Source organism: Lampetra planeri, chromosome 58 (genome assembly GCF_965212315.1).
Source record: "Lampetra planeri chromosome 58, kcLamPlan1.2.h2, whole genome shotgun sequence".
Classification (NCBI taxonomy): Eukaryota; Metazoa; Chordata; class Hyperoartia; order Petromyzontiformes; family Petromyzontidae; genus Lampetra; species Lampetra planeri.
The window spans coordinates 5,056,224-5,067,536 of record NC_136164.1 but is presented as its reverse complement, the minus strand read 5'-3'; the positions used below and the strand labels follow the sequence as shown (position 1 = coordinate 5,067,536).

Genomic DNA, 11,313 nt, shown 5'->3' with positions numbered 1-11,313 from the left:
TCATCATCATATCACATCACATTACCACCATCAACACACCACATCATCACCATCACATTACACCATCACCATCACATTACATCATCACCATCACATCATCACAAATCATCACACTACATCATCACATCACACTACATCACATTACAACACTGAATCACATCACATAGATTACATCACATTACACATCACGACACCAAATCACATTTTATAAATCACATAACATACATTACATCATTTCGATTTAAAGCTTTCGGGACTGCAGGGATTCATATTCTTGGTTCTTTCGGTAAAGTCACGTAGAAGGGAAATAATAAAGTAATCAAAATAAAACATAATAAAATGAAATTCATTCAGACGCTGTCTTTCCGACAGCCCTGTTCTTCACCTGAGGACGGCTGCTTGCGTTGTGGCCGAAACGTCGTGAGAATTTTAGTTTATGATGTTTTATTTTTATTATTTGATTATTTCCCTTCTACGTGAAAGAACCAAGAATATACATTACATCACATTACACATCACAACACTAAATCACATCACATACATTACATATTACATTTCAACACTAAATCACATCACATACATTATATCACATTACATATAACACTAAATCACATTTTATAAATCACATCACATACGTTATATCACATTACATATCACATCTATAAATCGCATTTTATAAATCACATTACGTACATTACATCAGATGACAACATCACAACACTAAATCACATGCTATAAATCACATCATATACATGACGCCACATTACACATCACATTACATATAACATGCGTCATTACACCACATTTCACATCATCTTCTTGGTTTTCGATTTAAAGCTTTCGTGACTGCAGGGATTCATCTTCTTGGTTCTTTCGGTAAAGTCACGTAGAAGGGAAGTAATAAAATAATAAAAATAAAACATAATAAAATGAAATAATTCTCACGACGTTTCGGCTACAACGCAAGCAGACGGCTTCTTGGTTCTTTCGGTAAAGTCACGTAGAAGGAAAATAATAAAATAATAAAAATAAAACATTATATTTTATTTTTATTATTTTCCTTCTACGTGACTTTACCGAAAGAACCAAGAAGATGAATCCCTGCAGTCACGAAAGCTTTAAATCGAAAATCACACATCATATTACATATAACATGCGTCATTACACCAGATTACACATCACATTACATATAACACGCGTCATTACACTACGCATCATATTACAGTACACATAGCACGTGTCATTACATCACATTGCACATCCATCACACGCGTCACATTACACGTGACACCATATCGCACGGGGTCATATTGTCCACCGCACTGCATTCACATCAACTTCTACATCACAATAAAACATCACATCCTACGTGGCAAGTCGTATGATATAAACTATTCATAATTTTTTTTTATTTTATTTTTCCAGATAAGGCCGAACTGAACTATATCGATCTTTTCAGAAGCGACCTGGCCGCAAATTATCGACCAACGAAGTGGCTTATCGCGTGGACATTTAGAACAGCAGCCGAATACATCGAAATGGGTGACGTTCATTCTAAACGTGGAGGGGGAAAAACCGGAGGACCCGGAGAAAAATCCACGTGACCACGGGGAGAGAGTGAATCGCAAACTTCAAATACACAGCAGGCGTCGGGATCAAAGGGGCCGCCCATAAATGACGTCACGCGATTTTGGACGATTTTTGACCCCCCCCCTCGTCGTCACCAAAAGTCAGACCCCCCCCCTCAAATATGACGTCAATAAGCTCTGCCCCCCCCCCAAATATAAAACATGCTTCAAATCGCTTTAAACTATTGTCATTGTAGTGCGTATTTAATGTGGCGATGCACTCTGATGTTGTAGGAGAAAACATTTATTAAAAAGTAAATTTAATTAAGTGGAACGTGTTGTCTATATTTATTTAAAGTTGCGCATTTTGATGTGACGTCACATTTCTCAAACCCCCCCACCCCTCGTCACACATCGTCACAAATGTCTGACCCCTCCCTAGGTGCGTGACGTCATTTATGGACGGCCCCTTATAACGCGGTTTCTGAGCGGTCTACGAAGAACTACTTTCTTGGGCTGAGCGGTGTACTCGTACAGCATGCGGAGTGATACAGAGTAACGCGGTGGCGGCGTCTCACTGCGTGGTGCACGTGGTTTCGTCGTAGTTGCTAATATCTCGCCGCACTCTATCGTCGTTACATTATTTACGGCTAAATTGTTTTTAGATTTGAAGCTTTCGTGACTGCAAGTCACAGCCATCTCTGAGACACACTTCAGCGGTTGTGCTTTCGCTACGTTGTCCCCACCTAAAGATGGACGCTTGTGTTGCGCCCGAAACGTCGTAATTTAATTTAGTTGTTTTCATTTATTTTATTTTTTACCTACGTGACTTTACTGAAAAAAAAGTATACAATGGAATATGTTTTTGTTGAACGCGTTTGTCGCTTAACGCAACATTTTTCAGGTACGCATATTACGGCTACTTGCAGCGCGTTAGGCTTGCACTACCTGAGGGTGTTGTGGGAGGGAGCGGTGGCGCAGTGGTTAGGGGCCGTCCATAAATTACGTCACGCACCTAGGGAAGGGGGGGGGGGTGAGACATTTGTGACGATGTGTGACGTGGGGGGGAGGGGTTTGAGAAATGTGACGTCACATAAAAATGCGAAACTTTAAATAAATATAGAATTGTTATAACAACACTAATTGTTATAACAACACTCCTACAACATCAGAGTGCAGCGCCACATTAAATACGCACTACAATGACAATAGTTTAAAGCGATTTGGAGCATGTTTTATTTTTTTTTGGGGGGGGGGGGGTCTGACTTTTTGTGACGCCGTGTGACTAGGGGAGGGGGTCAAAAATCGTCCAAAATCGCGTGACGTCATTTATGGACGGCCCCTAACAGGGGGCGCGTTCCGCGCGTTATAACGGTACATTCCGCGTTATAACGGCGCGTGTTTTTTCGTTGCGCGTTCTAACAGCGCGCTATGCGAAACGCTTTGTAGTGCGAACGCCGCCACGGCGCGCGTTAAGCGAGGACTGCCGTGCGTTGCACTCCCATCACCGCTGATTGGCAGAGGCAGCGAGCACACTGCTCCGCTCCGGTCCCTGCTGCTGTTACTGCTGCTGCACGGTGCCTGTGGCTATAGCGGTGTCACTGCACACATTGCTAACACCCGGGCAGCAGCAGCAGATGCATCACATGCGCTACGATGCAGTGGCGGGGGGACATGGAATGGCTTGTAATAGTGGCGCTCGTTCGGACCCGTAGACTCGCACAGAGACCCATAGACTCACAGAGACCCATAGACTAGCACAGAGACCCATAAACTCGCACAGAGACCCATAGACTAGCACAGAGACCCATATATTCGCACAGAGACCCATAGGTTCACACAGAGACCCATAGACACGCACAGCGACCCATAGACTCGCACAGAGACCCATATACTCACAGAGACCCACAGAATCACACAGAGACCCATAGACTCACACAGAGACCCATAGACTCGCACAGAGACCCATAGACTCGCACAAAGACCCACAGACTCGCACAGAGACCCAGACTCGCACAGATGTACAGTATAGGTGGTGTGCACACAGGTGTACAGTACAGGTGGTGCACACAGCGGTGTACAGTGCATGTGGTGTACACGCGGGTGTACAGTACAGGTGGTGTGCGCACAGGTGTACAGTGCAGGTGATGCGCGCACAGGTGTACAGTGCATGTGGTGTGCACACATGTGTACAGTGCAGGGGGTGTACACAGCGGTGTACAGTGCATGTGGTGTACACACAGGTGTACAGTACAGGTGGTGTATAGTACAGGTGATGTACGCACATGTGTACAGTGCATGTGGTGTACACACATTATACAGTACATGTTGTGTACAGTACATGTGGTGTACAGTACAGGTGGTGTACACACAGGTGCACAGTGCAGGTGGTGTACTCACATGTGTACAGTGGAGGTGATGTACACACAGGTGCACAGTGCAGGTGATGTACACACAGGTGTACAGTGCAGGTGATGTACAGTACAGGTGGTGTACAGTGCAGGTGGTGTACACACAGGTGTACAGTGCATGTGATGTACAGTACAGGTGGTGTACAGTGCAGGTGGTGTACACACAGGTGTACAGTGCAGGTGATGTACAGTACAGGTGGTGTACAGTGCAGGTGGTGTACACACAGGTGTACAGTGCATGTGATGTACACACAGGTGTACAGTGCATGTGTTGTACAGTACAGGTGTACAGTGCAGGTGATGTACATACAGAAACAAAGTACAGGTGATGCACACACAGGTGTACAAAGTGCAGGTGATGTACACACAGTTATACACACCGATTTGCAATAAAATCGGCTCATAACTCAGTTGCAATTTCTTTCACTTCCTTGTGCCTAAGCAAGAAAGGGGTGGGGGGGGGTATGAGGATGATCGTTGGTTGCGAAACAAAACCTACAAACATCCTCCCCTGCTCACTCATAGCCTGGCTACAGCAGCAGCAGCAACAGCAGCAACAGCAGCGTGTTGGGGGTGGACATCGGCTGACCTTGTCCCGTGAGTGACAGCTGCCACTGCTGTTGGCAATGTCCCGCTGATGTATCGATCTCATGCGTGCACTGAATAGCAACTTAGCCAGCCGTGCTAATCTGAGTGTTTAGTAGTGGTATAGTGTAGTGTGTTGTGTATAGTAGTTGTGTGTAGTAGTTGTGTGTAGTAGTGTCGTGTATAGTAGTGTAGTGTATAGTATTGTATAGTAGTGTAGTGTATAGTAGTGTAGTGTATATTAGTGTATAGTAGTGTATAGTGTAGTGTGTAGTAGTGTAGTGTATAGTAGTGTAGTGTATAGTAGTGTAGTGTGTTGTGTATAGTAGTGTAGTGTGTAGTGTATAGTAGTGTACAGTATAGTAGTGTAGTGTATAGTAGTGTATAGTAGTGTAGGTGTTGTGTACAGTAGTGTAGTAGTGTGTTGTGTATAGTAGTGTGCTGTGTGTAGTATGTATGTTGAACCTCTTTCGCACCGTACGTTGTCAAACTACGCTAATCGGAGGTGTGGGGGTAAGGAAAATCTATGGGATGGAGGGCAGTGAAATGTTTTAACCGCTTTGTGATGGTCGAAGCAACATACAATAATATTTGGTCAATTGATAATGAAAGTCACAACAACATTGAGCTCGTTTTATCAGGCCGAACGTTTCAAACAAAGAAGTCATTTGTTTTTTACAAAACTCAAATCAACCTTGAAGGTTGCTATCAGACAAACTACTAAACTTTTTTTTTCGATTTAAAGCTTTCGTGACTGCAGGGATTCATCTTCTTGGTTCTTTCGGTAAAGTAAAGTCACGTAGAAGGGAAATAATAAAATAATAAAAATAAAACATGATAACATATGCATTTTATTGAAAATATGTATTTTATAATGTTTTATTTTTATTATTTTATTATTTAACTTCTACGTGACTTTACTAAACTCTTTTTTCTCTCAACGGTTTTACTTAACTTGACTCCTATGTTTGTCGTGGTCAAATCTTGTCATCAAAATTTAGTCGACTTCCTGATGTCCAAACAATTCCAAATCTTGCATACGTACTCAGATCCGATGACAATGCATGTCTGTATCAAAATCGGCATCAATTAATTATCTGTTTTAAAGAAATTAACATTTTGTATGGGCGGCGTATTAATTTAATATTTATTCGTGTAGGTCAAAAAACGCCGCGGTCCCTAAACTCTGGAATTGTGATCAAATCTTGTAACCAAGTTACTCTTTGGTTCTTTGTGGGGAATAATAGCCATTTTCTATACTTTTTAGGCATAACCAATTAAAAAAATAACACTTACTACCCAGGGACAAACATCGTGTTACATAGTTTATAATATCGATTTAAAGCTTTCGTGACTGCAGGGATTCTTCTTCTTGGTTCTTTCGGTAAAGTCACGTAGAAGGGAAATAATAAAATAATACAAATAAAACATAAAATAATTCTCACGACGTTTCGGCCACAGGACGGCTGCTTGCGTTGTGGCCGAAACGTCGTGAGAATTATTTTATTATGTTTTATTTTTATTATTTTATTATTCCATTCTACGTGACTTTACCGAAAGAACCAAGAAGATAGTTTATAATAATTATAAACAAATACAACCGCGAATAGCCACAAAGCCACGGCCTCAGCACCGACGACGCCAGGTCGATGTCCATCAAGATAAAAAAACGTCATCGTCCCATTGAACATTGACGACCAAATGTCAACAGTTTTGTCGACCCATCCATTGTTACACAGCCAGTCTGTTTAGTTAACGATTGTTGCGACGTTTGGTCACGGTCACGGCCACACACACGGTTACCAATCCACCAAACAGCTATGAACATAACCACAACAATCACTTCAACTTAAACCATTGGAACCTCATTTGCCAGTAGCAAAATATGATAATTGGTTTTTTACCCTTTTATCTGGCAACAAAACTGACACCTCAACGTCAAGGACAGAGCATACATTATCAGAGTTGTGTTTTTTGTTTGCATTCCGACCGCAGGTATTGTGGTCAATGCAAACATGACTCCTTCTTAAAAAAAGATGTCAGTTTTGTTGCCAGATTTAGAGGGTAAAAAAACAATTATCAATCACCTCAACTGTCACCACCAACAACCACAACAATAATCATCGTCGTCGTCATTGTGGTACACACGATGAGGCTTTCGAAGGTGGCGTTCTTATTTCGCGAGGATTTATTCAGCCCGTCCACCACCACCCAGATGTCTTTAACAAGAAGGCGTTGTGGTGTTACTTTGAAGTCTGTTAACACTTCTCGATGTAGCACAGACGACGCGTCAAAAGCTTAATAATTCTAGATTTGAAGCTTTCGTGACTGCAAAGATTCATAATCTTAGGTTTGTTTCGGTAAAGACACGTAGGTAAAAATAAATAATAAAAATTATAATAGAAATTTTTAAAAATTTAAATCGCATTTCTTATTATTTTATTTCTATTATAATTTTTCTTTTTACCTACGTGACTTTACCGAAAACACATAAGAATACGCTTAATAGTTAGAATAATAGTTTTTTTGTGTCAAATTAACTATAATTTCGATTTAAAGCTTTCGTGACTGCAGGGATTCATCTTCTTCGTTCTTTCGGTAAAGTCACGTAGAAGGGAAGTAATAAAATAATATTTTAAATATTTTTATTATTTTATTACTTCCCTTCTACGTGACTTTACTGAAAGAACCAAGAAGATAACTATAATTTTTCAAAGTTTTTACCTCAGAACTTAAACCGGAAATCGAATCGAAAGCGCGGGAAAAGAACACAGGTTATTTATTTATTTACTTGCGAGAGGGCGCGCGCCAGGACCACCGCCCCAGTGGCGGTGTTCAACACGCCGCACCAGATACTCATTTGAGGCTGAGCCGACCTAGGTGCTTAGGTGAAAGTCGTCACAGCTGTGAAGGTACTCGCACGAAGATCCCCCGTGTAGTCTGTAACAGACAAGTGCTGCTAGCGAGAGGTGGCCAACACCACGCCGGGCCGGGGCTGGGTGGGGAGGGGCTGGGTGGGGAGGGTGGGGCTGCGTGGGGAGGGAGCGGCTGGGTGGGGAGGGGCTGGGTGGGACTGGGTAGGGAAGGGAGGGGCTGGGAGGGTGGGGAGGGGCGGGGTGGGAGGGGTGGGGCTGGGTGGGGAGGGGCTGGTCACCCGTGGTGCCCTTATAAAACTCAACGTTTCACCTACTCACGCCGGCTTGTGCCCGCCATCACAGTCGGGCATATTTGCGGAATACACCACGCCGCCGTTGACCGAGCAACCCAACGTTCCTACCAGCTCCCTCCGCAGGAATGTGTTAGGCGCAATAACATACGCAACAGGTGCAATAACATATTCAACAACTAGCTTGTTATGTATGTTGAACTTCTCTCGCACCATACATAGCCAATCGTGTTCGTCGGAGGTGCAGGGATATCCCTTGTTTTCCCCCAACTTTTTGAAATCCACATTGTATGCTGGGCTCTCTTAATGACAATAACAAAAAATGTTTTAATAAAAAACGATTAGAGACGTGTACAATGACAATCACGATGTAAAGGAGTTCCAGCCGGTTGAGGCTTGAAATTGCAGGACATCTGTGACGTAAAGAAGAGCTTCATAGCTCATCAGATTCCTCCTCCAGTCTAAATAAACACATTCCTGCGGAGGGAGCTGGTAGGAACGTCGGGTTGCTCGGTCAATGGCCTGCAGGGTCAACGGCGGCGTGGTGTATTCCGCAAATATGCCCGACTGTTGAGTGGCGGGCACAAGCCGGCGTGAGTAGGTTAAACGTTGAGTTTTATAAGGGCACCACGGGGTGACCAGCCCCTCCCCACCCAGCCCCTCCCCACCCAGCCCCTCCCCACCCAGCCCCTCCCTGCACGACGGACACAGTAATCCCCTGTGGGCTGGTGTAACCAGGAGGTTCCTACCAGTATGATTGCACTTGTTGCGTATGCTGTCACACCTGTCGTGTATGCTATCGCCGGCGAGCAGAGAGGTAACAGCCGAGCGAGAGACGGCGACGATGGCGACTCCACCAAGGAATGACTACGCCAGCTTGCTGGTGGTGGATAGGAAGCGCATGCTGGTGGACTGCCTTGAAAAGTGCCTGCCCCAGTTCCTTGGCGCGCGCGCTGGGCAGATCGTGGCTCGCGACCCCTACGACAAGGACTTTGCCCGCGACCTTGTCGACGTTTTCAAGAAGGACGACGTGCGGGCGGCGTGGTTCCTGCTGGCGCTCAAGGAGCTCGAGGCAGAGCACGGCGCCGTGCGGGAGGCGCTGAAGAACGTCAGCTGGACGGACAGCGCCTTCAGTGCCTGTAAATCGGCCCGCTCGCACCGTTCTTGTCCGACCTGCGTTTCAGAATCGGAACCTTTGGTTTGCGCGCCGGGAGGAATCCGACGGTCGGTGACGCTCTTTTTAAATCCTTTATATTAAGTTCGCTTGCTTGCTTACGACCGTGCAAATATTTTGGTCGTTTTTTAACCCACTTCCCGTGATCCAATCGAGCTGACATTTTCCACACAGACTCGTTGTGCGTGACAATTAATGTTCGTGAAATTTTTTTTCTAAATTTTACACTTTTTAGGAAAAAATAAATTATATTTAATTACCAATTGCTTAATGGTGCAATGCAATCATCTGACCCATAGGTGGCAGCCATCTCAAGCCAGAGGACGAGAGGACTCTAGCCGCCACGCATATAAAGGATTTATAGTGAAAAACTTTGTTTTTACGGGTTATACTTGTTTTTTGTTCACGGATGTCCGGTGGTTCGTGGAACTTCTTTTGCGCCGTACGTAACCAGCCGCGCTTAATCGGAGGTCGTTGTGTTTCTGGCCTGTGCTGTACAGTTACTCGTGAGAAGTCCAGAGATACACTTGATGGGATGAAGATTGGAATACCAAGCAGGATATTCCAGGTAGTACACGCTTCACACGTTTGTACGTACGTATGTTGAACTTATTTTGCACTGTTCGCAGCCGACCGTGCTTATCATCACATGATGATAACCCACTTCGTTGAGCTATCATTTGTGGCCAGGTTGTTTCTGAAAAAGAGCTATATTGCTCAGTGGGCCTTACCTGGTTAAACAAAAATAGTTTATCTTCTTGGTTCTTTCGGTCAAGTCACGTAGAATGGAAATAATAAAATAATAAAAATAAAATAATTCTCACGACGTTTCGGCCACAACGCAAGAAGCCGTCCTCAGGTGAAGAACAGGTCTGTCAGAAAGACAGCGTCTGACCGAAAGAACCAAGAAGATGAATCCCTGCAGTCACGAAAGCTTTAAATCGAAAAATAGTTTAGTTTACTATATGCAAAAGCAACCAATCACACGCTCTCCCCTTCTCAGTATGAGGCACAATGTAATACCTTTAAGCTGATGCAAGCCCTTTGATGTTGAATAACATCGGAGGCTTCGCCGTCTTCTTAATATCCCCAACCACGGGACACCCAGTGGAGGTTATCATTCCGCCCACATTTTATCGAGGAAACCATCGCACGTACGGATGAGCCGTCATGCATATACCGTATTTCAGCAGCACTTCCAAAAAAATGTATTTGTCGATAATTTGGGGGCCATGTCGCGTATCCTAAAACCCGCGGGAGGAGGTCGGTCTGGAAATAACGGCAAAGCATTGGCAATAAACCAGGAGGTGTTCAGATGTTCAAACACAAAATATAAACCTTTTGCGAGGAATCAAGTCTGCATTAAACCACATGCGGTACTTGCGGTGGACGTGCAAACAGAACATGCTCTGACAATATAGGGTAGAGGGTAAAACCTATTCTTACTGGTAGGAACTTCCTGGTTACACCAGCCCACAGGGGATTATTGCGTCCGTCCGTCGTGCATCCAAAAATGGGAGGGGTGGGGTGGGGAGGGGCTGGGTGGGGAGGGGCCGGGTGGGGAGGGGCTGGGTGGGGGGTGGGAGGGGTGGGGTTGGGTGGGGAGGGGCTGGTCACCCCGTGGTGCCCTTATAAAACTCAACGTTTAACCTACTCACGCCGGCTTGTGCCCGCCCTCACAGTCGGACATATTTGCGGAATACACCACGCCGCCGTTGACCCTGGCCATTGACTGAGCAACCCAACGTTCCTACCAGCTCCCTCCGCAGGAATGCGTTATTTTTCAAACTTTGATACTGCAAAAGAAAATCCCAAGGTAAAACATGTTTTGCTCTGGTTCGATATTTGTTTCTTATTTAGGGCTCCATTGAGCCGTGATAAATTCACGAAATGCAGAAGTCGATGTTTTATTTTTTACCAATACCCAAATAGAACGCAGCTGCCGTGTGGGTCCAAGTTATGAAGCTGTAATTAAAATTGAACGACAATTCCACTGTACCACCGAGTATGAGACCATCCGGCGCTGAGGCCACACCACCAGACCACACCATTGTAGGGTGTTAGACAGCGCCAGGCCATACCATTTGCATTGAGGGGTTGTGTTTTTATTTTGTTTTCTTGCAGAATCCCTACATCATCAAGTCGGGAGGTATCCATGCGTTTATGGTGAACGTCATGCACAGAGGAAATATGTACCGAACTGGCTCTGAGAGGGACGTTTCACTGCTGGAAACGCTCTTTAGCAAGATGAAAGCAAACGTCACGAAAGGAGAAAAACAACACACCTCGGTTCGTGTACTGCGAGCGTGTGTGCGTGTCTGATGATGAGCGTGTATGTATGCACGTTTGACTTCTTTCGCACCGTACGTAGTCAACGCGTGTGTATGCGTGTGCTAACAAGGGCCACAA

General features: G+C 44.7%; 1 protein-coding gene across 3 annotated transcripts in view; it reads left to right on the top strand.

Annotated features, from left to right (window-relative positions):
* The first annotated feature begins 4,462 nt into the window (after window positions 1-4,462).
* The window catches only part of LOC144736019 (caspase-14-like), a 22,092-nt gene continuing 15,241 nt past the window's right edge, over window positions 4,463-11,313 (top strand). The window contains exons 1-4 of one of the 3 annotated variants that reach the window (XM_078618651.1): window positions 4,463-4,576; window positions 8,544-8,869; window positions 9,405-9,472; window positions 11,029-11,193. In XM_078618651.1, coding sequence (XP_078474777.1) covers window positions 8,575-8,869; window positions 9,405-9,472; window positions 11,029-11,193 — 528 coding nt within the window. In that variant the 5' untranslated portion in view covers window positions 4,463-4,576; window positions 8,544-8,574. Of the gene's footprint in view, window positions 4,577-7,248; window positions 7,477-8,495; window positions 8,870-9,404; window positions 9,473-11,028; window positions 11,194-11,313 lie in introns of those variants that run through there. The other 2 variants (XM_078618652.1, XM_078618650.1) reach the window with 2 other exon arrangements.